General features: G+C 45.4%; 1 protein-coding gene across 1 annotated transcript in view; it reads right to left on the bottom strand.

Moving 5' to 3' along the window:
- The window catches only part of CLSTN2 (calsyntenin 2), a 150369-nt gene that overhangs the window by 79184 nt on the left and 44756 nt on the right, over positions 1-26429 (bottom strand). Inside the window, exons 6-7 of the mRNA XM_019645958.1 lie at positions 21627-21875; positions 13745-13866 (exon numbers count right to left, since the gene is read on the bottom strand). Of these exons, the coding sequence (XP_019501503.1) occupies positions 13745-13866; positions 21627-21875 (371 nt within the window). The remainder of the gene's footprint in view (positions 1-13744; positions 13867-21626; positions 21876-26429) is intronic.

Raw genomic sequence — 26429 nt, forward strand, 5'->3', positions numbered from 1 at the left:
TCATTTCTTCAATTAATTATTTTATTCTCCATTCATTCACTCTTCTCCTTTGGCCATTTTGAGACTTTTCTCTTTTCTCCTCTCCTATCTCCTTCTCCCCCAACCCACTTCTTCCATACCCCTCCCCTGGCTCTAGATTTTAAGAAATGTTTCTGCCCCCTTTTGTCCTTCCATTGGACAATTTCTTGGGATCTCCCTTCCAGTTCATTGATTCTTTCTTTTTCTATTTCCAATCTGATGCTAAGTCCATCATTTTATTTTAGATTTTGTATTTTTCCACTCTAGATTTCTGTATAATTTCTTTTCTTTTTTTTTTTACTGAGAGTCCCTATCTATTAATTCATTTTGATAATCTTTAAAGTTTTTAAACATATTTAAATTAGTTGCTTTAAAAGGACTTTCTGCCAATTCTAATATCTGTGTCATCTCAGGGTCTGTTTCTCTTGGATGATTTTGCTCTGGACCTTAGGCCACATTTTTGTGTTTCCTCACACGTCTAATAATTTATATTTCATACTGGGAACTGTGCATTGTACATTTAGAAACTCTGGATTCTGTTATCTTCTCTGAGAGTATTAATTTTTGTTAAATTACTGGATGATCACCTTGTACCTGTAGAGTTTGGTCTATACTATATAAAGGTATGTTTGTTTGGGTTTACCCTTAATTCTGGGCCAGTCCCTTAATCCTGGTATATAATCTTTACTCCTAAGATATATCTTTTCTGGTTTTAAATGAGAAATCTCCAGGTGTTTACCTGGACCTTCTAACTTGGAGGATTTCCAAAATCTGCCTGTTTTGCAGTAGGCAGTAGCTAAAATCTCTGCTCAGTGTTTTGGTCCTTCCTGCTTCCTGCTATTGCTTTTTACTGGGTTCCTGAAGTTTCCCCTGTATGTATGCAGTCCAGGTGGCATCCAGTGATTTAAGGGGTTTGAGGAAAATTTATATTCAGATTTTGGAATCTCTCCCTGCATCTGCCTCTTTTCTGGTATTAAACCCTAAGTTTTTAGCCACTCTGGCATTGCTGAACTTCATCCTATAACACTGAAAACTTAAAAATTTTGAATTTCTTGGATTCTCCCTCCCTCCCGCCCTTCCTTTGATTTTTCTTTTCTTTTTAAATTCTTATTTCAACAGCTTTATTGAGGTATGATTTATATTACATAAAATTCACTCACTCTAAGTGTACAGCTCAATGATTTTCAAAAAATTTATAAAGTTATGCGATGATCATCAAAATCCAGTTTTAGAACATTTCCATCACTCAAAAATATCTGTGCCCATTTGCAGTTGATTTCTGCTCTGACCCCAAGCCCTAGGAAACCACTGATGGGCTTTCTATTTACAAAATTGCCTTTTTATGGGCATTTCATGTAAATGAAGTTATGCAATACGTAGTCTTAATTGTTTAGTTTCTTTGACTTAGCATAATGTTTTTGAAATTAATTTATGTAGTGTGAATCAATTGCTTGTTTCACATTTATGGCTGAGCAGCATTCTATGTATGGATATACAACCGGTTGTCCATTTACCTGTTAAAGGACACCTTGATTTATTTTGGAAGCTTTTTTTTCAATATTCCTCAAATGATGCTTATATAGCAAAACTGACAGTTTAGGTACTTGGACCAGTGTTTGGGAACCACAATGTAGATCAGATTATGACATTCAAATATGGACTCTTTTTTTTTTTAATTTAAAAAAGAATTTATTGAACACATACGGGGTCTGACAAGTCCGCAAAGTTGTTACAACAATGTTGCTAACCTTTTTTGATATCAGAGGGATTATTCATTATGAATTTGTACCAAATGGACAAACAGTTAACCAAGTTTACTATTTGGAAGGACTGAAAAGACTGTGTGAAAAAGTTAGATGACCTGAACTTTTCACCAACAATTCATGGCTCTTACATCACGACAATGCACCAGCTCACACAGCACTGTCTGTGAGGGAGCTTTTAGCCAGTAAACAAATAACTGTATTAGATCACCCTCCCTACTCACCTGATCTGGCCCCCAATGACTTCTTTCTTTACCCAAAGATAAAGGAAATATTGAAAGGAAGACATTTTGATGACATTCAGGACATCAAGGGTAATATGACGACAGCTCTGATGGCTATTTCAGAAAAAGGGTTCCAAAATTGCTTTGAAGGGTGGACTAGGCACTGGTGTCAGTGCATAGCTTCCCAAGGTGAGTACTTCAAGGGTGAGCATAGTGATATTCAGCAAGGATGTGTGTAGCATTTTTTCTAGGATGAGTTCGCGAACTTAATTGCCCTACCTCATATTTGTGTTAGACATTGTGTTAAAGATTAAAGAGGTGAATAAGACATGATACCCCAGTGTAATGGAGGAAAAGAACCAATAAGCAAATAAGTGTACTAAAGAGTGAAAAATGCTGTGATAAAATTCTGGGGCCCCGTGGAGGCAAGGTCAATTTGCTGTGGGAGAGGGGAGTTCGGGGAAAGTCTTTATCAGGAATGTGACCCTTTGGTATTGTCTTAAAAGATGACTAGGTAATTGGCCAGTCAGTCAGTGGAAGTGACTTGCCCTCCCATAGCACATTCTTTTTTATTTTTCAGAGCCATGCAGATAGGTGCATACATAGTATTGTCCAGTCTGCCTGTGCCTAGGAGTTGTATGGAAACAAACCATTCCTTTAAGTTTCTGCTGAGATCAATGCATAGAGAAATATGGTGCCTACTCGGAGGATACCCAATTCTGCCAAACTCTGTAAATACTTCTCAACAATATAAACATAATGGAAAAGAATATGGAGCTTTGGAGAATGGTGGACTTGGTCCAACACCTTAGGCAAATTATTTAATCTTTCAGAGACTCAATTTCAGTATCTATACAATGGAGTTAAGAAATAACATCAAAAGTAACTGTGCAGCTTAGACTTAATGTATGTAAATGAATGAGTTCAGGGATTGGTACACAATAGCCTCTTCAGAAATGCTAGTTTCCCTTCTTTCTCTCACATGTAATATATCACTGGCTAACAGTTTGTCATTCTTTCACCTACAGCTATGGGAACTTAACACAATCACAAGGCTTATTTGTTTTAGACTCCCATTTCTATTGCCACAAGAAAGCTACCATCTTCTAAGCAACCAAGGGACACAGTAGCTGTTTCATAATGAGGCCTTGCTTCTTTCTGGATATGCGCTGATTGTCAAAGTGATGGAGGAGGTTCATTATTGAAAGGCATAATTAAAGGGCACTTCCTTTAGCTAAACTAATGAGCAGTAAGTGCAGCAATATTTGCATGTTTAGACATTAAGAATGGAAAGAGATGACTCATAGGAGATTGGGTGGAAGCCGGGAAGGTAGGGCGAATTAATCTCCTTCCCAGGGCCTCCAGAGTTATTGCTTAGCAAGACTTCCCAAAGGAGTGGTCTTCCCTGGGAAGTCAACTCCACTGTCACTCTTGTTTTATGGGATCTACTTCCCTCTCATCACTGTGTCTCAGGAGCAAGCCGATCTTTTCTACAAAAGTTGCTAACACATGATTCCTGATAACCCGAGCTGGAAATCCGTTTCGGGATGGACATCCATGCCCTGTTCTAAACACTTAGGTATCAGCACGGATACTGCTTCGTTCTTGTCACCTTGTGTATTCCTTAAGAGTTATAAATTCTCCCAAGTTTTCATAACGGTGCTTTCATCGCTCTTGGAGGATGTGTGTGTTGAGGTCATATTCAAGGTTCTTCCATTTATGAGATAAGAGGTATGAAAAGCACCCCACGATGTCTCTCATTCTTCACCCTTAACCTGAGTGTTATGCCTAAACTGCAAGATTTTTGTTCGAATTAAAAAAACGTGTCAATTAAATCTTTTGTTAGAATTTAAAAATATTTAAACTTTCTTTTAATTAAGTACTGAGTACTTAATTAAGTACACAAAGTAAGGCAACGCTGGTTCTAATTCTCCTCACCACACGGGTTGTTCAGAGTGATCAGTGCTTTTGCCTTGTGTCTCCCACATGAGGGGATGAGCATTAGGATGTGCCATTTTATATTAGGATTCAATTCTGTCAATTCCTTGCATCTCCATAGTGTGGAAGCTACAGAGAAAACTATCTTTCGTGTAATGAATGCAGACATTTGGGTTGGATGCCAAGGAGGGGCTTCCCTCCACTCACTGGCGCCCAATCCCCGAAGCAGTTTAGAAAGGTACAGTCAGTGTCATTAACCAAGTTAATGCCACTCCCATCGGGACTGCCCCAAGCCTTGGGCATCTTAATTTATTAGTGAAAAGGTGATTTGATTTCCTAAGCATGTTTAATTGTGTTGCCACAATTTCCTTGTTCTTAACAGTAAAATGAGAGACACTGATTTTAAATATGTATTACAGGGTGCCTACTGAAAAAACTGCATTCCTTGCCTCTGGGCAAATGTTCAGGCTTAAACACAAATAATGATTTCATGGGAGCAAAAGGAATTGCTGAACAGATGCTTGTCAGGGGAAGAGAGACCAGAAAGGAGCCAGGTCTGCCAGCAAAGGGAGCAAGGTGTAGAATAATTAGTAGCTTTGATTTGTTTAAATGCAACAGTTGCTTAGCTTTACACTTGGAGTCAGGATGAGCAAGTGGGAGAAGCCTGTGAGGCTGCAGCAGGGAAGAGAATGACATTCCTGCAGCACCGCATTAATCTGCCAAGAGCTTGAATTCTCCTTTAGCACAGGCTGTTCAGAAGAATTAAAGAAAGTCCTCTGAGCAGCACAGGAAATCCAAGAAAGCCCCGAGAAATCAGCTCTTCAAGCAAATGGCTCAGGGCGTATTAGTGAGTAAGGCTATGGAAATCCTTGGTGGGTTTGTGGAGACCATGTCCACGGCACGGCACAAATGGAATTACCTACTTGTCATCCAGTCTTGCAGAGGGTTAGGTCTATGATCAGCTCCACTAACATTTGGCAGCACGAATCTGCACTTGGCGAAACTGCCCTTCCTTGCCTTTATTCACTTCACTTTGGTCTCTTGGTAACTTCCTCTTTTTAATCACGGTCCTGCTTCTGGAACTCTGCAGAATAGTATTATGATTTTTTCCCAATAATAATAGCAGTTGCTGCTTGTTAACTGCCCACTATAGAACAGAAACTTGATCTGCGCTGCAGGGATGAACCAGAGCAGAGAGTTCGTTTGGGAGGAGAGCCCAGGGAGGAGGAAAGAGGAAATGGAAGAGTGAGTCAGGGGAAGTGGACAAACAAATAAGGGGGGGCCCTGTCAAGGCCATTGCTTGGGCAGGGGGCTTGCTTCCCCTGGGACTCCTGAGTGTGGGGTGGGGGCACCCAGAAGTGCTCCTGTGCCCCCTGGGGCGAGGGGTGCTCCCAGGATAATAGCGCAGCCCCGTTTCTGGGCTATGCTCACTGGGGCCAAGAGTCTCCTCCTGACTGAGAGCAAGGCCTGGGGCAGAAAACTGACAGGCACAGCTGGGCCAGGCATGGGCTAGGCAGGGAACCTGCCAGTAAAGCAAGTTTCGTGCTTCAGGGGAAGGGCAGGTATTATCTAGAGAACCTCATTTGTGGATCAGCTCTGTACACTTTCAGTTTCTAGGTAAGGCTCTGTCAAGGGAAAGAGGATTTTCTAAGTTTGCTTTAGCATTTCCAGAAGCACGCATAGAAGACTCAGTGTTTCTTCCCCGAAGGCAGAGGCGTTACCTTGTCTATTTACCAGGGCTAGTGAGGAGGCAGGCACCTTGGGCTAGAAAAAGAATACTGGCTTAGAGCGAAGGAAAAGGCTAAACCTGTCCCTTGGGGAGCCTCATCCAGAGGCCTGTAAGGGAGCTAGCAGGCCTGGTGAAAAGGGGGCGCAAGCAGTGAACGCAGAGTGCTAGAAGACAGCGCCTCTTTCTCCCTCCCTGCTAGAGCCACACCTGCAAGGGAGGGGCTCTGGAGGGCCCAGCCCGGGCACAGAACACTGCCGGGAGTCTCTGGGCCTGCCTGCTGGCCCCGCGCTGCCTCGCTAAGCTGTGCGGAGGTGGGGTGTGACTGATCTACGAGCCTGAGAAGCTCCAGGCCTCCCCAGGGCTCATGAGTGATGTATGAGTGGCCCACTGCTGCTATAACAAATTACCTCAAACTTTGTGGCTTAAAACAACACAAATTTATTATCTTCCAGTTTGGAGGTCATAAATCTGACATGAGTTTTCACTGGGCTAAAATCGAGGTATTGAGTCTGTTTCTTTGTCTTTTTCTCCAGCTCATAGAGACTGCCACATTCCTTGGCTTCATGACTCCACCTCTGCTTCTATGGTCACATTTTCTCTGACTCTAACCCTCCTGGCCTCCCTCCTGTGATTACACTGGGCCCACCTGGATAATCTAAGAAAATCTCTCTATCTCAGGATCTTTCATTTAATCCCATCTGCAAAGACCCTTTTGTCATGTAAAGTAACATATTTGCAGGTTTCAGAGATTAGGATGAAGACATCTTTGGAAGCCATTATTCTGTCTATCACCCGTAGCTAACAGAGGACCCCAAGGAGCCCAGGTGCCCAGGAGCAGTGGCATGGCATGGAGGTGACCAGAGTCAGCAGTGTAGCAGAGATGGGCACGGTGAAAGGCTGCCACCAAAGGGACTTCAAGGTGGAGGGGACATGGCTCAGGCAATGGGTGGCACCCTCTCTAAAGAAACAGAACAAGTGAACTAACCACATCCGCAGTTACCTTTCCAAGAGCAGAAAATCCAGTCACTGCACAGTCCCGACTTGAGAGGACCAAGCCTCCTATGGGGGTCTGAGGACCCTCCTCTGCCAATACCATGAAGGCATGGAAGCCACCTCTCCTCAAATGTCTAGAAACTCTTGGAGATGGAAAGAGGCAGGGAGAGGGATTCTGGGAGAAGTGGGGGCTCATCAGGGGCCCTAATGTATTACAAAGAAATACATAACTCTCAGTATGACAGAGAGTCACTGTATCTGCGATTCTCCCCACATGCATTATTCATTCAGAACCACTTTGCAAGTTGGCATCATAAAAAAGCAGTTGGAATTTGGAAAGAATAAGGAGGTTCTGGGCATCCTTCCTCCACTGTGGTTAGGAGACGGGTTCCTGGAGGAAAGTGGGTGTCTCTGAGGGCCAGTGTACAGGGCAGGACAGCCAGCAGGGTGGTATCACTGCATTGGAGGAAACAAGGCCAACATATCCAAGAGTTGGTCTTTCACAGCAGAATTAGAGTGCTGACAATGCCCAATTATTTTGCTCATTCAGATGACTGGTCTGGACCAGGCTGACCATTTTCCAATTAACTCCTTGGCACTAGGCTATACTAATGATTGAACTAACCCATTTGACTCCCAGCATGGCTAAAGGAGCAGATGTGAGTAAACTGACTCTGCATCATTCTAACACTCTTTCCTCACCAAGAATAAGGAATTTATTCACTTGTAGCTTCTTCCAGGAGCTTTGGGATCCTGTGCAAATAGAACAGACTTCCTTGATGGGCAAAGGCCCTGGCCCAATGTGAGCATTTGGCTCAAATCCTTGCTCTGTCGTTTGTTCCTGGGAGAGCCTGAGCCTGTGACTTACTCTCCTCTTTATGTAAGAGTAAGGAAGACCACCATCAGCACCAGGGCCTGGGCCTAAGGGACCCTGCCCCACTCACACCTGCCTCTTTCCTCAGGTGTGGTGAGGGGCTGATGGGGACCAGACATATTGCACCCTGGCTCTACCACTGGAAGTCCACATTCTTTATGAAGAGTGGAGTGGGGGGGCTAGGGGAACAGGAGGTGCTTAAAAAGGATAAGTGGGCCTCGTTTAAGAAGATCCCAACTTCTCAAAGCCAATGTTATCATGTAGTTTTCCTGTGCCAGAATAACAGTGGTTTTTTTGTTTGTTTGTTTGTTTGTTTTTTTAGATTTTTATTGGGGAATTGGGGGGATGGGAACAGTGCTGGGGAATTGGGGAAAGGGGAACAGACAAGTTGCTGTCATTTTGTTCTTCAATCTAGTTGTGGAGGATGTTGCTTCATTGGCCCAAGTTGGCACCATCATTGCGCTCTTCCCGGGTGAGGCAGATCAGTCACCGGCTTCTGGACAGCCGGCCGCTCACTGCGGCTGCTGGCCGCTCACACTGGCTGCTGGCTACACACGGTAGCCCATGGCAACCCACTGCCACAGGTACTGCAGCCTACGCCATCGCAGGCGACTCCTGGCAGCCCAGCTCCAGGTTGAGCTGTTGTTCAGTATCTCAGCTGTAGAGGGCAGTGTCACTGGCCCTCATATGTGGGATTCGAACTGAGGCCCTCTGGCATCCCAAGCCAGTTCTTAACCATCGCGCCACTCGGCCGGCCCAACAGTGTTTTTGTTTGTTTGTTTTGTTGTTGTTGTTGTTTTATTGTTATTTTTATCTGTAGTCTCAAACTGGTGGCCAGAATCTAGAGGTATCCTGCAGAACACCTGTTTGGTCTGATGACATATGTGAAAACATGTTTTTAAATGAGAGAATGTTAAAAATTGGGAGATTTTACACAACAATCTGATTTCTACCTTCTGAACAATTGGAGATGTAGCACCAGGCCCGGGTTCTTGCATGGCCTGGAGCTGTGTGGCTGTTTAATCTTTAATGAGGACTGACCTGCACCCAGCGAGGCATCTTCACTCGTTTTTGTTGCTTCTGCCCACCCGTGATTATTAGAGTGGGTGCTCCTGCAGGAGACAGTTCCCCTGGGCCCACACACTGGCATATATTGGGCAGGGCCATGACTCCCCCTAGGTAGGGTCGTGCCCTCCTTCCCTCTCCTGGGTGCCCATTATAAGCTCTGGCACAGAGATGGCAATGGCCAACAGAATGAACCCGGCTTCTGCATCCTGTGCTCATTGCAGTTTTTCAGAGATGCATTTGTTTTTTCCTCGTATGAGCTGGGGGCACCCAGCTCATATTTTGCTGGTCAGTTGAAGCTGTCACTCAAGCTGTGACTTCCAATAAGTGAAACACACTGGGAGACACCAGCAGGTTTCCCTCTGAGTACCAAGTCCAAAGGGAAGAGCATTAGAATTCGCGACACTGTGTCAACCATATCCAAATAATATTAAAGCCAGGACGGGAGCAAATTAATAAAGCTTTCCTGTGTGAGCTGGCAGCTGGGCATTGTCCTCTGCTCCTGTCTGGGTTTGCACATGATTAACGGCAGGCGCCAGGGAGTTGCATTAGCAGATGATAAGTAAGAATCCCGTTACAATGACATTCTCCCCATCATTAGGATCCTTTTAGTGAGGTGCACTGGGTTGTCAGGGGCATTTCCTGGAGCTGCCTGGTAATGGGTTTACCTGGTAGTCCATCCACCCTGGCAAAGGCCATCGGAGGTGTGGGGCTCCGGGGCTGGGCTGCTGGAAGCACACGGCTCGGCTGCAGCAACTGTGTCACTCCCTGGGCAACTCCTGATGGGCTGTGTGGGAACCACCCTGCAGACCATGCCCTGGCTTTAGTGCCCACCAGCAGCGTCTGTCAAGCACTTGATCTCCGGGCCTGGCTGTGCAGAGATGAAGTGGGGACACTGGTTCTAATGCAGCCCCTGCCACTGGCCACATTGAAGGACCTGGCCTAAGCTATAGTTGCTTAAATTTGATAAATTTTATGAATGTCACACTAGCTTTCTTCACGTTTACCCATCCTTAAAATTCTCAGTCTTCTTTGAATTAAAAAACAATGCATCAATTGTGGCCCATTGTTTTGTGGATAAAGTACCAGCTCCATAACATGATCTACAAAGCCTCGGGCATTTACTTCCACTTGACCCTCCGAACCCAAGTCCCAACATCTGCCAAAGTTTCCTCTTCTGCCCCGCCCTGATCCCTGCCACACTGAAAGCTTATATTCCCTGAAGACGGCCCTGCTCAGCTCTCTGCCAGCTTGGCTGCCTGGCTCCTCGGAGCCCTCCACACTCCCTCAGATGCTGTCCATTCTCGGAAGGCTTTTCCAGGCCATGTCAGGTGCTCCGGAAGGCGATCCCACAGACTCCCTCCCCTGGCCCCCGCCTTTTGCCCCAGCACATACTGCAGAGGATTGTAAACAGTTTATGTGTTTGTTTACCCCATTATCATAGAAACTTCTAGAGAGCAGAGGTTCCTAATTTAGCTGCTGATCCATGGTAGCCAGCAGAGAGCCTGGCACCTAGTTTGTACTCAGAATAAAGAAATAAAGAGGCTTATCAGGCATTAGGACAATGATTTTGCACAATTATTTTGCTTCTGGAGTCCCCACGGTGGGCCAGGAATTTGAACACACACACACACACACACACACACACACACACACACACACACACACACACAAACTAGATTGGCTCGAATCCTTTCTGGCCAAGACCAGAAAGTTCTGTAATAGCTACAGAGGCACCGGTGGTGAATCTAGTAAGATCTTTGAAATAACATTACAAGATCAAAGTTGCACAGTGTGTAAGATCCAGAGAGTAAAAAATGTCAAAATTTTAGAATTTTAAAATGCTTCATAAGGTGGATGAACGAGCTCTTCTTCATCACTAGGAAGTTTTAAAAGATCTTGGGACTTGCTCTCCTCTCTCTTCCTCCCTCATTTCATCTTTCACTTGTTTGGATCTTGACATCCATTCATTGTTATGCAAACATTTATTGGGCAACCCGCCGTGTGCTCAGGGCTATAATAGTGACTGAGAAGTTGGAAAGAGTAAGATACCTCCTGCCCTCCTGGCGCTCCGCGCCAAGTGAGCAGAAAGGCAGGATAAATGGGGAGCGAGGGGTAGTAAGCATTGGGGTGGAGTTCTGCATGGAGCCAGGGGGTGACCCATTATGGCTTCCTGGGGCAGGGTATTATATCAGGTGTGCACGTTCTGGGCATTCAGTGTTTCACATCTAAAAAATTTCTGATAAGGTTCTTTCTACATAGGGAGCTGCATAAGAGAAGAGGGATGTGTGGGCTCATCACAGATACCACTGGATAGCTAAGCATGAGTACAGTTGAGGTTTCCTACGTCCTACCCACTTGACTCTTTCAAACGGAGGACAACTGTCCAGGTGAGCTGAGGCTTCCGATCATCACGAGGCAGCCTTTACATTTTTGTTAATGTTAATTTCTTTGGTAGAAGAATTTTATGGACTGGGTTATGTCCCCTCCAAATTCATATGTGGAAGTCCCAAGCCCCAATGTGACTGTATTTGGATTTAGGGACTTTCAGAGGTAATGGAGGTTAAATGAGGTGATCAGGGTGGGGCCCTAATCCAATAGGGCGGATGCCTCATCAGAAGAGGAAAAGGCATCCAAGCGCTCTGTCTCTACCATGTAAGGACACAGCAAGAAGGCAGCGGTCTGCAAACCAGGACGAGGGCCCTCACTGGGGAACAGAATTGGTCGGCACCTTGATCATGGACTTCTCAGTCTTTAGAACTGTGAGAAATAGTTGTCTGTTGTTGACGCCACCCAGTCCATGGTGTTTGGTTATGGCAGACCTTGCTGACTAAGACAAGGAAGACAGAGCTTGAGGAAAGAGAAGATTTGACAGTTTCCTATGGTTTCAGCCAGACTACAAACATTTTGCATGTCAGTGATAATTCTGATCTCTAAATTAAAATAGTTTACATTTAAAAATGAAAACATTAAAAAATTTTAATTAGCAAGCTCACCGAAGAAGCAGCATAGCATCATGGAAAAGGCAGGTCCTCGCCATGGTTTGCTGTGTGACCTTGCGCAGTTACTGGGCCTTGGTCCCTTGCCTCGTATCATGCCCTGGGTGGGACTGTGGCGGGGATGAGGGTGAGCTCACACCCACAGTGTGCCGTGCAGTAGTTTGGAAGGTGTTCAATGAATCTCAGGTCCCCTTAAATTCGAACTGATTTCAGAATCCCTAGAGTCACCATATCTTCACCTGCAGAACCAGAATTCCTTCCTCACCTAGTTTTAATCCCAAACCCCGTGAATTCATTTGCCTCTATCAGTGCCTCTCAATCTCACTTTAGAAAATGATGCAGGGAATCTATAATGATCTCAGGCAGTATAGCAATGTTCTTATTAAAGCCCTTCACAATGTCGAATTTATTTTAATTCACCTCAATTCATATTACGTATTTAAAAACATCTCAGATAAGCCATATGGCACTTTCAAAGGTAGCTGAGAGGATGCGGGGAAATCAGACAAACAATGTCAAGATTTCATAATTTCTACAAGACCCAGAATTCCTAATTCAGAGGAACCTATACTAATCCAGATGCCATATTTCCCAAACCCCAGGATCCAGCAGGGTGGTGCTGGGGATGGGTTAGGCGATTGTCACTGGGCTCCCTCAAACATCTTTCCCATCAGCTTGGCATCCTTGACCTTGTCACATTGATGTTCCACAAGTGAGAGATTGCCTGAGGTTAATGAATCTTTCTTTTAATGAGCATATGTCTGTACTTCTGTGTGGATGAAAGGGGGGAGCAATCATCTCATCTCAGTGTAAGTGGGTTCCTCCTGGAATGCTTCCCAGTCACACTCTCTGAGAGCAGCCCCACTGGGGACCTGGGGGCTTAAGTAGTACCGGGAGAGGGTGGGGGAAGATGTGAGTAAAAATGAGAGAGAAGAGAAAGGATTATGGAACGTTCAGCCCTAGACAGATGAGGCAGGAAGCATACACAGTGGGTTTTGGAAGCAAAAAAGAACTGAGGTCCCCAGAAGCACTCAGGACACAGTGGGGCAGAAAGAAAGCAAAAGGAGTTGCTGGAGTCCCTGGCAGTAAGGCCATAGAATGAGCATCGTTTCATCTGCTTCATTAAGCAGACCCATTCTACAATCTCCTCCCCTGCGTGCTGGCACTCTCCCTCTTGGTAATGTAAAACCATTTAAACCAGAGGGTAAGGAGGGAGAGGGGTGGTAGATGAGGGTAAAAGGGATCAAATATATGGTGATGGAAAGAGAACTGACTCTGGGTGGTGAGCACACCATGTGATATAGAGATGACGTATTACAGAATTGTACACCTGAAATCTATGTAACTTTGCTAACAATCGTCACCCCAATAAACTTTAATTAAAAAAAAAAACATTTAAAAAAATTCAAGACACTCTCTTCAAATCTATCCAAAGGCCAACTTTAGGCTTGCTGCACAGATGACCTCTTCAGAGGCACAGCCACCAGGGAAGTGAGTGCCACCTCCACAGCCTGTGCTGCAAAGCCCTTGGGAACACACACTTCAAAGCTTCTGATTCAAACGAGATTCTTCCGTTGTCACTGACAAGTATGACACAGTGGTCCTTGTGATCATGAGTCATGAGGCTCTGGAGTGAGTCATAGATTTTGTCACTTCAGAAAAAAACATGCACTACTCACAGGGCCCTGTGTCACTGTTTACTTCAAAGTCCTCAGGTTCCTGTCCTCAACCTGTGTCACCAAAAGCAAGGCTGGATTGTCATCCAAAGGAGATAGTAGAGCATCAGAGGGGGGACACAGAGCATTTATGACATAAAGATGTGCTAACAAGTATCACACACTGAGCCTGGGGATCAAGAGAACAAGCTTCCTGTGAGCTCAACGCAGAGCAAATGGACAGGACGGACAAGTGCAGATCCACTGACCACATGGGGTCCTAGCCAAGAGCATGGCCCTCCCCATCTCTGACAAGTCTTTAAGGCAGCAGTTTCCATCCTGACTTTAAGACGCTGTTTGTCTCCCTGAGCTCATCCTTCCAAAAGTCAGCAAGTGACCAGAACTCTGAGCTGCCCACCCATTGCCATCATCACTGGAGCACACCACCCACCCCTGCAAAGGTGAGATGCCAGGTGAGTGCCATACCTGGTCCAGCTTCCAGTGGAACTCCGCAGGCCGGAAGGTGTCTGCCTGGTCGAAATCTTTCCGCAAGAGGAAGACGAGGCGGCAGTTGTGCACGTACAGGGCGTAGTGGTGCCGGTTCATTTCTGAAAAGCAGAAAGAAGGCTTGAGGGGGTGAGAGAATCCCCAGGTCAGTTTCTGTCACAGGTGTCTTCGCACCACATTACTTGGCACACCTCAAAGGACACTGGCATTCCAGTTTTCCCTTTTATAATTGGTTCTGATGCATGTTCTAGAACATACATGGTGAAGCTCGCTGAAATGGGAGAGGAAGATTCAAGAAAGCCCATGGCAAAACTGCTAAGATGTCATTTGGACTTTAAATCCCAACCTAACCTCTACTTAGAAACTGCATTAGATCCTACATAAAAATTACTTAGATTAACAAGCTTTTTTTTTTTTTTTGGTACAAATACTTCTGGTTGGGTTAAGGGAGCTCTCTGACAATCACATCAGTCACTCTGGGCTCCTTTAACATAGCTGCTTTCTCCCAGAGTGCTGGGCTTTTATTTCATCAGGCTTGAGAGGGGGACACAGAGCACGTCTCCTATGATCTGTGCAGTTAAGGGGAGCTGCCTCACTTTTAATTGCTGGCAGGAGGGGACAGATTGATTTTCCAGCATTAGACATAGTTCTGTGACTTTCCAAACCTCTCTCCCCATACACAGACAATGGAAGAGGCTTTTTCCTTCCCTGATATAAAATTTCCTTTCCTGCTTAGAACATCTCATGTCATGGGTTCCAGTAACCACGATGTCCTGTAGCCACCAGGTAACACCTGTTGGGAGAGGAGGAGAAGTCCTTTGACCAATACTGAGAACCCACATTTACTACAGAGAAGCCCACATAGAAATCTCCCATGAGGCACATGCTCTGTAGATGTGAGGTGAAGGAGCAGGCGACAAGGGTAGTGGGAAGAGCATGGGCCCCGGGTTCAGACAGACTTTGGGTGGAGATGCATCTCTGGGTGATGCTGGTAAGGTTATCTAGCCTCTCAGAGCCTCAGTTTCTTTTACTGTATTGAGACAGGAATGCTGGATTATCCTAATCCACAGGAATAAGATCCTATGCTATCATGAGAATGGGATATTGTGGATGATACTTGTGCATCCTGTACATACCTTGCCCATGCAGCTTGAGTGGGAGGTAACAACACCAACCCCACTTCTAGGGATGGGCTCTGCTAGGTCCTGGCCAGACAGGCTCATGCAAATCCCCCTGCCACAGTGATTGGTTCAGAGCCCAGGCCCAAGGCCAGCAGTGCAGGCCATTCATCTGACCACAGGGCTTCTGTCAGCGATTGGCAAGTGACTCAATATGGGTCGGTGATTCAGGAGTTCTTTTGAGAAGTTCTGGGAAAGAACTACCTCTCTTTTAGCAGAAAGAAAAGAGAAGAGACCTTCTCTTTCTCTCTAGAAGTTGTAGCATCTAACTGGGAGGCTTGGCACCCATGTTTGCTAACATGAAATGGATACACTTATGGTGGCAGAGCTAAGAAATTGCAAGGAAAAGGAGCCAAGGCCTTGATCACATTTTGCCTGAAGCTGTCAGAGCTTCACATTTCCTGTATTATTTTTTTATTATCTGATATAGGTTGGATCTGTATTCCTTGTAACCTGGAGCTTCTTAATGGATACAATGAGAAAATGTGTGTAAAGCATCTGCCTAGAGCAGATGCTCAATGACTATTAGATATCATAAGGACTATTACACTGCTTCGTGACCATGGCAACATAACATAGTGTTAGATGCTGTTTTCACAGGAGCATATTTGTTCTTCAGGATGCAACTAAAGAATAGAAGGAAGGCGAGCAGTTAGTTGGCCAGTGTGGCTGGGTTGACCTGGGCCAGTGCCTGGGTTACCACTCCATCTTTGGAATGGCCAAACACCCAGGCCTGGTTATGGGGATTTTACTAAAAATTTCACAACTGATTTCTTATTGTTTCTTTTGATAAATATTAGGAAAATACAGAAAGAATTTCCCACTTTAGTTTTATTTGGAGTTGGGAGAGGTTGTGGGTGAGGAGGTGAAACAAGAAGAATGAACAAGGTCAAGAGCATCTTCCAGCATAGGTGGTTTCTCCCTCCCTCTCCCTCCATCCGTCTGCATTCCTGGAGGCACCTCTCACACCAGGCTACCTGGCTATTCAATGGGTGGGTGACATGATACCCTCTGGAATCAGATTCATTTCCTTCCTGTCCTTTGGTGTTCTCTGTTGCCGCCAGCTCTGTTGCCTTTTCTGCCTCTGGCACATCCTACAGCCTTCTGGATACTTTCAGATATTAAAATAGTCCTGAAGGGTGCTTTCCAAAATAGTCTTAAAGGGTTCTTTCCAAATCAAACATCAGTGTGTCATCTGGTGAAAAGAACTTCCCCTCTGCTCTGCTCAGTCTTGACCCAAGACTTAGTCGCCAACAGTGGAGAAAGAATGGGGTGAGGTCTGTTCTTTCATTCTTCTTTTTCCATTTCCTCACCCCCTGACCCCCTCCTGGCTCCAATCATAGTCAGAGGCAGGGAAGGTAGGTGAGAAAGAACACTGTGGACAGTCTCTTTAAAGAGCCAGTGGAATTTGTCATTTTTTCAGGGATGTCATATGTCCTGTCATGGCCGGTGCCTATACATGGGTTCCTCCATGGACACATTGATTGGCTTTTGGAGAGGCCCTGCAGGGATCTTCACATGGTACCCTTGGCCACTGAAGTGGGTTTGGGTTCTGGTAAAATAGTTTTTACAAGCCTTTCCTCGCCCCACCACTCCATAAGAATGGACCTATTATAATCTTTACATAGGAATTGATCTGATAAGTGACACTCCCTTTCTGGATGGCTGGGACATTTGTGCCTGCTGCAACCCCACCTTTGCTGGCCCTTACCTCTCCATTCCTGGTGTGAGTGATGCTCTTTCCAGTTGATCTTTCATGATTCCTCTCTGTTTCCTGTCCTCTTTCAGTAACTTTTCCTTCCCCCCACATCTGCTTCTCCTGCCAGGGTTCTATCTTCCTGGCATGCAGCCCTCTTGGCTCTAGCCTTGCCCATCTCTGGATACACATTTGGTCCACAAAATAAGAACAAAAAATACCTGTGTACTGCCAAGTTGTAGTAGGGCTCCCATTCCTCTGCTACCCTTCTCTCCTCACCCCATCATTGAGGCACCCCCATCAGCCTCTTCCTTTCAGACCCCATGGGGAAGAGGCACCAACTTTCATATACCCCAAACTCCTAGGGGTGTGAGTCAAACTTCTCCAGCGCTCCTTATCTCTGCTCTTACACCAGGCTGGAGCATATCAAAGAGTGTTTGCAGCTCAGCCAACAGGCCACTGGGTGTGAGATTCCCACCTCCTCTCTATAGCAGACAACCTCAATCCCTCAGTGGTTTTCTGGGCATCTCTGAAAGTAAGAGAGCATCCCTTCTCTTTCCAAACAGGCAGGGGGACCATCTTAGCATGCTCTACCAGGCTGACACCTCTGTTTCTCTCACCTGATTTCTGGGCCAGGTTGATCCCCTCTCTTGGAAAGCCCTGTAGGGGAGTGGCATGTGTCCACTTATCACTCACTGTTCTTAGTTGAAACTTAGAGATAGCTAGAGGGCTGTATGCTAGGAAGAGGGGATCCTGGTAGGAGGAGCAGATGTGTGTTAGGAGAGGAGTCACTGACAGTGGGCAGGAAAGAGCATTGCTCACACCAGGAATGGAGAGATAAAGGTCAAAGAAAGGTGGGCTCAAAGGGGGTACAACTGCCCTGCACAATATCCTCATGGTGGAGGCATTGTTATGTGTTCACTATCCCTGTTTCCTTTGCTCCTAGACACATAGCCGAACTCAACTCACAGCTTCCTCTGTGGTTAGGTTGGGCCATGTGACCCAATTCTGGCCAATGGAATGTGAGTAGAAGTGAGACATGTCACTTTCTGGTCTAGCCAATAAAAACGTTCTGTGCTCAACTCCATTCTAACTTTCTGTTCTGTGGTTGCAAATGGCAGCACCAGATCATGGAAGGAACCGGGGTCCCTGAATCTCTAGGCAAAGAGGAGCTTTCTCATCCCTTAGCCCCAATTAGGATGGCTGGACGTGGACATGAGGGAAAACCGTGATGAAAGAGTGTGAGCCACTGAGATGTTTTTACATTGTTCGTGGCAAGTGCTCTTCTTTTTTACTTTTTAAAAACTCCAATTGGCCCTTGATGACTAATCAATGCTGTTATCCAACTATTTGTAAATTGCTTCATAATTGGCTCAGCAGCAGTCAGTTTTACTTAGTGCACAAGACAGAAACTAGAATAATCTTCACGAAGGGAGGGAAGTTTGGAAATTTACAGCAACAGCCCTCCTCACATGTATGTTCTTTGACTCAGTAACTCAACTTCTGATCAGAAAATACCAGAAATGTCCATACAGGTAGATACAAGAAGACTCATTATAGCATCGCTTTGTTTGTATTTAAAAGACAATCTAAATGGCTAACACCAGGGAGCCAGCCAAATGAAGCATGATAAAGTCACATGACAGAGTTTTAGACTGCCATGTGATTCATATTTTAAAGACTATTTTAGCACATAGAGGAATGATGTTATATAAAGGAAACATAACAATAGCATCACATGTATTATAAAACTAGATTGAAAATTATAAAGACATAGAAATACAATAAGATTTCATTTGGCAATGAAATATACCAAATGTTATCAGAAACTATCTGCATGTGTTAGGATTTTAGGTGGTTTATGTATTCTCTTCTATACTTTTCTCTGTTTTTCATGTTTCCTGCTATCATCAACATGTGTTGTTTTCATTACTTGAAAAATTTTTTCTGATATGTAAAAGCCTTAATCAAACTTAATTTATTCCTGATATTTTAAAATTGAGGGCAAGGAGGTATTTATAGATTATTTTTCTAAGTCACAGAAATTAGAGAAAAATCTTCCTCATCTTCTTTGTGCCAATCTTGAACTAATTTGTAAAGTGCTGTTTTCTGCTAAGGCCCAAGCTGAGCAGCTCCAGGGCTGGCTGGTTTGAGGGTGCCGAAATGCCTGGTGAGTAGGCGTTCTGATAAACGTGAGGCACCCTTGTCTAATGCAAAGTTTTCAGTCCTGACAGCCCCAAAGAATCCCCCAGAAACTCTGATTTATTGAGCTGGGTGGGGCCTGGGTATTTACATATTTTTACACGTGCATCAGGTTACTCTAGTGTGTAGCAGGGTTGAGAGCCACTGGTCTAATAACATGGGCCTGGAATGCGGGTACCTGAGGACCTACGTCCAAGCCTATTATTCTTGGTAATCGGCTCTGTTATCCTGGGCCAGCTGCTCAACCTTTTCTCTTCCAATTTCCTTCTCCTTAAGCAGCAACATTAATACCTGTCTGACCTGCCTCCCAGGGGCATTTGATCTATTTCAGCAAGGACTGTATGTATGTGGCCATTAACCTCAGTTCATGCTGCTTTGCATTTGTATATATTCTCCTAAGCACTTGTCTCGTTGACGCTGGCTTCTGGATCATCATGGGAGCACCCCACCAGGCACTGCAAGGATCAGGCCACAGGACAATTCCTGGGATTGTGGGCTGAGTGCTGAACCTGGTCCCAAACCTCAGTGCCCTCTCATGCAGGTGGGCAGGGTCCTTCCATGAAGGTCTCAGAGAAAGTGATCCCTGGCCCTGGCTCGGACACAGACGTGCCATGCCACTAGAGAAAGCTGGGCAACTCTCTCTGTCTCAAGTGTCTGTATCCAAAAATACATGAACATTTATTGTAAAGGATTGGCTGAGACAGGGAAAAAATGTGGGCTTCTGGCAGCAGCACCGTGCGGACTAGAACCAGAGGTAATAATGAGAATGATAAAAACATCAGATAAATTAATGGAACACTGATTATATACCTGGTGCTGCTAAGTGAATTTTATACACGATTTCATGTTTATTTTCCCCATTTTGCATATGGGGGAGAAACAGGCTCAGGGAGATTAGCAACTCCTCAAAGGTCACACCTTGAGTTGTCACAAAGCTGAGACATGGACTTGGTTCTCTAACAGCAGAGGCTGGGCTGTCAGCCATTCTTCTCCACTGTCTTCTCACTGCAACACCTGCTGTGGTTATTTATTTGGGTAATTTAACAAAAGTAGCATCTGCAATGGGAAACTGTGGAATTATAATTTAAGATGCAGTTGTAAAATTTGCATAACATATCATTGTGTGTGTGTGTGTGTGTGTGTGTGTGTGAAGGGGGGGAATGGGGGTAGTGACAGAGCGTAGCATTGGAGTTAACTGGCTCTACGCTCACATTCCTGATCTGATACTGGCTGTATACCTTGAAACAAGTTATTTAACCCATCAGGGATGTTTCCTTATCTTTTAAATGGGAAACACAATAATGATTTTATAAAATTGTTTGTTGAGATGTGAGACACTGTTTAGAATAGTGATAGCTAACATGGATTGCACATCCTATGTGCCAGGTACAGTTCTAAAGCACTGTGTATACATTAAGTCATTTAACCCTCATAAGGAAGGGTTTCTGGTCAGGATGGCAGAGTAGGTAAATACTGCTCACCTCCTCTCACAACCACATCAAAATCACAACTAAACTACTGAACAACAATCTTTGAGAATCGCCTGAAGTCCACCTGAATGAAGTCCTATAACTAAGGACATACTGAAGAAGCCACCTCGAGACTGGTAGGAGGGGAAGAGACACAGAAGGGGCTGGTCCCACACCCACGTGTGACCATTACAAATCGGGAGGGATACCTTTGCTGTGAAGGTCACCCCTCAGAGGAGAAAGGGGTCCCAGCCCAGGGTTCCAGTGCCGGGAAGAGAAGTCTCCATAACTTCTAGCTGTGAAAACCAGTGTAGACTGTGGCTGAGTGAGACAAGGGCAGCTGCAATCCCAGGTGCTCCTCTTAAAGGGCCTGCACATGGACTTACTCACTGCTGGAGTCACTTGCTCTGAGCTCGAGCCCTGGGGCAGCAGCAAGAAAGATGCCAGGGATGTATGGGGAGGAATTGAATAGTCTGGCTTTAGGATGAGGGCTGGAGGGACAGCTTTCTCCCAGAGAGAAGGAATATAGTCAATAATATTGTAATAACTGTATGGTGTCAGATGGGTACAGATTTATTGGGGCAATTACTTCATAAGTTATATAAATGTCTAATCACTATGTTGTACACCTGAAACTAATATAATATTGTACATCCACTGAATTTAAAAATTTATTTAAAAAATGTAAAAAGAAACCCTCATAAAAACCCTATGAGTAGATAACACTATAATGCCCATTTTATAGATGGGGAAAGTGAGGCACAGAAGGGTTAAATAACTTGCCCAAGGTCACACAGCCAATAAGTGGTGCAGTGCTTTTAACCACCAAGCTGTGAACTGCTTTGCACAGCAGCTTGCTGAAAATGCCCAACACATGTTAGCAATTATTACAGTATGGCAATGATATTCAAACTAGTAGGGCCCTTTCACTGAAAATAAACTTTTGGAAGTCTCATTATATATAATATAGTGAAAGTGGAGCTGCTTTGCTTTAAGTAAGGATGCACCTCCACCCCTGTCTCATGTATAGCAGCCCTAAGTTACTTCTGGGGAGTCTGGGGTTCTGAAGAACTCAGTTTTAAACCACCAATCCCAGTTTTTGCATTTTTTGTATCTGTATATCTACTTTCCCCCCTTTCCCAGTTCTGCTCTACCCCGAGCCCAGGAATCATCAGGCAGAAAATCAGAGCCCAGAATCTTTTCCCAGGGCCACTCGCATACTCCTACTTTTCTCCCTTGTCCTCAGTGGCTGTGTCCCTGTCTAACCAGCTGGGACCTCCTGTGCAGACCCTGGGTGGGCTGGGCTCGAGACTCACCAGTTTTATCTGAATTGCAGAGGATGGTTTCTTTCTCAGCTCTCACGCCAGGGCTGGGGCCATGTTTCATCCACATGGTGATGGTGAACTGGTCCGTCAAGTTCTTGGGCACAATCCCATCAGGGATCTTGGCACCCTGCCTGCCATCAAACTTGAAGATCATCTCGCTGCTGTCCACCAGCAGTCCTGCAGTCCAGTTTGTAGCAGCGCTGGGAGATGGCAAGAGGTCGATGATGCCAGAGGAGGCTCCTGCAGGGGTTGGGGGACAGAAAGAGCAAAGGGTCATTCCTCATGGGGTGGGTGTCCTCACCTTCTGTTTTCTGCTGCTGGGTCAAGATGAACAATAATTGACCCTTGAACAACATGGATTTGACCTATGCTGGTCCACTTTTATGTGCATGTTTTTCAATAAATACTGTAAATGTATTTTCTCTTCCTTACGATTTTCTTAATAACGTTTTCTTTTCTCTACCTTACTTTATTATAAGAATATGGTATATGCCGTATTTTCCCATGTATAAGACACACCCTTTTTTGAAAAATTTGGTCTAAAAACTGGGTGAGCCTTATACAGTGACTGTAGATTTTTTGACAGTGACAAGGAGTTGTATGAATTTTATGATGAATAAAACTTGAGTTCAATAACTTTATGTAATGCATTTTTTTTTCAAATTTCAGGCCCCCAAATTAAGGTGCGTCTTAAACATGGGAGTGTCTTGGGGAAATACGGTAACACATAAAACATACAAAACATGTGTTAACTGACTATTTATGTTATTGGTAAGGCTTCCTGTCAACAGTAGGCTACTAGTAGTTAAGTTTTTGGGGAGACAAAATTTATATTTGGATTTTTGACTGCGTGGGTGGTCAGCACCCCTAATCCCACATTGTTCAAGGGTCAGCTGCTATACTCAGTGTACTTATTCAGAGTCTGTGCCCAGCCCTGAGCTAGGTCATTCTGAAAAGGAAGGGCCCAATGCCACCCCTGCTCCTTAAATATTTATGGTCTGCTTGGGGAGGCATCAGTGACTTACAGAGAGAGGTGTCACAAGTGGCCAGACAGAGTGCAATTAATAGTTATGCAAGGAAAAAGTGCTGCAGGAATTTAGGGGAATGGGATTCTCCCAGGGTCTTTTATAAGCAGGCCAGGTTCCTGCAGAAGGCCAGGCTTTGATTGGGGTCAATGGATTCATTCATGCACTCACCGAACCATCAACCTGTCAGCCGTTTAGGGAGCACTGACAAGGCACCAAGACCCCTGGTAGGTGCTGGTGATGTAAAGGGAAATCGGCACAGTCCCTGACCTAGAGGAGCTCAGGACTAACAAGTTGACAGACAACTGTGGCACAGTGTGATCAGGGCTATGATTGGGGAAAGTTCTAGGTGTCTAATCCCATGAGGAGTAGGAGCCACTTTGTACTCACCACACTTTTTTTTTTTTTAAACAACCATTTATTTAGGCTCAATAGTACAGTGGTTGAGCTCTGAAGTCAGCAAAACTTGAATTTGATGCCTGGCAGCATGATTTGTAACCCTGTGACTGTGAGCAAGTCACTTAACCTTTCTATAGTATCTCCCTTGCCCAAGGTGTTGGGAGGACCGAATGAGAAATTGCATCAGAGCTTGCAGCAGCATGCTCGCCTAAAGGTGAATGCTCACGGCATGTTGGCTATAACTTTATCATTATTATTATAATTATTGTTATTTCTGCTACCATTATGATTCCAGCCTGAAACAGTGGGAATATCATGGGCATATTTGTGTCTTAGGAGAATCACACCCACGGTTTTGAGGAGAGTGGAGCTGAGGTGAGTGAGAGGACCTGGCCCCATCAGAGAAGACTGGATGCCCCGGTCAGGAGAATCCTTGGGTCTCCACTGACTTCCCACTGAAGCTCAAATGCTGCCAGCAGAGTTCTCTGCATCCTTACGTTCCCCATAAGAGAAAGGCTCAGCTACTCAGGGAAGGAGGGGGGCTGGGGGCTTCCTGATACTGCTGGGGAATAAGAACCAGGGAGTCTAAAGTTTGTCCGGCGCTGGGGGCCACAGGTGTGGGCATTCTCTCCTGGAGTGGCACTGACCAGTCCGCTGTAAACTCTGACAGGTGAAATGGACAGTGACTAGGTGTATTAACTGCCATTTCTCAGGGATCATTGGACTTCTGAGTTCTGCATATCAGAGCTTCATCTCACCTGGGGATTGGGTTCCAAAGTCAGCCACCACAAACATCTCCTACAGGTAAAATGACCCTTGAAAACCCCTCAGGAAAGTGCCGTATTGGAAGCCAACGTACCCAACCAGTTTTCCCTCCAGCTTTGGAACAGATCACGGGGTCTAGGGTTGAGCACCCACTGACTTTCAATTGAAGGTTATGCTATGTGAAACCTATGCTCTGTTAGCTCTGAGGGGGCTCTCCCTGGAGAGGCCTCCAGGAACTGCAGGGTCTGAGAGGGTGGGAGAATTCAGTCTCCCAGTGCACGATCACCTTGCAGCTTCTACTTATCAAGGGCAACTGTGGGCAGCACTAACTGCATGATTTACATGCGTATTTCTAAGACTTTTGGGTTGGTGCCATGTCTGACACACAGTAGACACCCCATTAATGTGTAAAACTGCCTTTCCTCCTTCCAGAGTCTTCATGAGATGCTTCTGGGCATCTACCCAATGCTCCTTGGGCCTGCCCACCCAGCCTCTCGTCCATGCCCTGCACCTCCCACCCGCATCTACTTGTTCGCATTTCATGCCCTTACAGCCTCGTTTGGTATCTATTTTACTTATCTGGTAAGTTAACCCACACTAATGTTTTAATGACTAACAAAGCCTTAGGTGTTATCATCCTCCATAGATATTTGAACAAAAGAAATCTACCAAGGTGGCAGCAGGTAGAGATTTGGGGGTGGTTTGGAAGTGGGGGATACCGGGTCCTTTGGAACAAGTTCATTTTCTTAGAACCCCCAGGATAATGCAACATGGCAATAGCTTCTCTGATCCACAATTAAGTTGGTTCTGACACCAGGATTTGTCCAGCATGAAAACAGCCTGATAACTGGGCCACACACAGAGTGTATGTTGGTTCCTGAGACTTCAGGTGACTAGAGAGATGCAGGCTGAGCACTCAGGGCTCCTGACTTCTGGCTGAAGCCAGTGCAGCCACGGATATCTAGCAGGGTCCAGTGCAGAGGCGAGCAGAATGGCCTCCACACTGTGGAACCAGGGCTCCAAACCCCACAACTCCAGGTTTCTTTTTGGCTAAGGACCTTGCCATTGTTAAAAAGCAAATATCTCTGTAGAATTCACACTGCAGATAACACCATAGACAAGTGAAGGGGCTGCTTGCAATTTTCCCCCAAACAGGTTTGGATAGAAGGAGAGAGGTGTAATGTAAGTACAAGTATGGGGTGATGGGGGAGGAGACATAAACAGACTGGGAGGCAAAATTGGTGGCATTTGCCCAAGGCGAGCCTCGGTCATATATCCTATATGTATAGAACTTTATTTTTCACAGTTGCAGGACTTTATTTTCATTTTCCTAGGATGATAATAGGAAATTATTATAATCCAAACTTGAATTAAGTATTTCAATGCTTTTTCTTACTTACTCAGCTATGTGGTGCATACTATTATGATTCCAGTTTGCAGATAAGAAACCTGAGGCCCAGTGACTCCTGTTATTAGGACTTTCCAGCTCTTTCCTCTCCCCTGAGACCTCCCCGCTGCACCATCTCAATGAACTTGGAGGGAGATCTTGTAGTCTCCTGCACATTTTACAAATATGGAAACTGAGACGCAGGCAGTGGAAATGACTTGACCAATATCACACAGCCACACAGCTAGCTACGGATAGGTCCAGCTCTCAGACATAGCTAATGTTCTTACTGCAACACAGTAGAGCCTCCTGCCAAGCACAGCCCTGTTCCCCGGGACCCACCTGCCTACACAGGTGGCTGTCCACAGAAAGACACGTTGAAGACAGCAAGTGTCCTGGCAAGGCCATTGATATCTTCTCTGGGGAGGGGAGCTGCAGGCCACGCTGCCTAATCTACAGGTGTTGCCTACGGGAAAGCATCTCGCTGCAATTAACCAGATGGTGCAGATTGCCACTAACTTAACAGCTTGTATTTCAGTTCTTGGTGCACTTAAACAAACAGAGAGGTTAGCTTTCTCCAAAAGCTCTTCTCTCTTTCCTCTCCCCAGCGGATTCCACAGAGAGCAGTGAACGCATCACTTGCAAGGATGGCATGGCATCGTCTGCACATCAGGGTGTATTTAACAGGCTCCTTGGGACTCCTCCATGAAGATCCCAGGCTTCTGAGAGGTCACACTAGTCTGGGGCACAGCAGCTGCAGCCTGAGCGTGGGGGGCTGGGAATCAGAGGTGAGGTCTGATTCAAGGTCCCTGAGCCCTCCCAGGGTGGGGAAGCCTGTCTGAGCCAGCATGTAGATAAAGACGGGGGTGAATGGAGCAGATTTCAGGGCACACTGTGGTGTGAGAACCCAAATGAGCCTGAGGCAGTGGTTCCTGCCTGGACTTCTTCATTGTAGGGTTTGCATTCTGCTCTGGATGGTCTTGGTACAGGCAGAGTGTCCTTAGCATTTCAAGGTAGGCCTGTGGCAATGGTGAGTGACATGCCTCCTCATGGTCCACCATGGCACGGAAAGAGATGGGGAGAAGCAAGAGGGTCTCAGGGGAGAGGAAGCACTGTAATCAAGGACAGCGGCCTCATTCTATAGAGTATTCGCACAATCGGCAATATCAACTCCATATTATTTTAATAAATGTTTATGTAATGTCTCAGTTATGCTAG

Source organism: Hipposideros armiger, unplaced genomic scaffold, assembly GCF_001890085.2.
Source record: "Hipposideros armiger isolate ML-2016 unplaced genomic scaffold, ASM189008v1 scaffold_96, whole genome shotgun sequence".
Classification (NCBI taxonomy): Eukaryota; Metazoa; Chordata; class Mammalia; order Chiroptera; family Hipposideridae; genus Hipposideros; species Hipposideros armiger.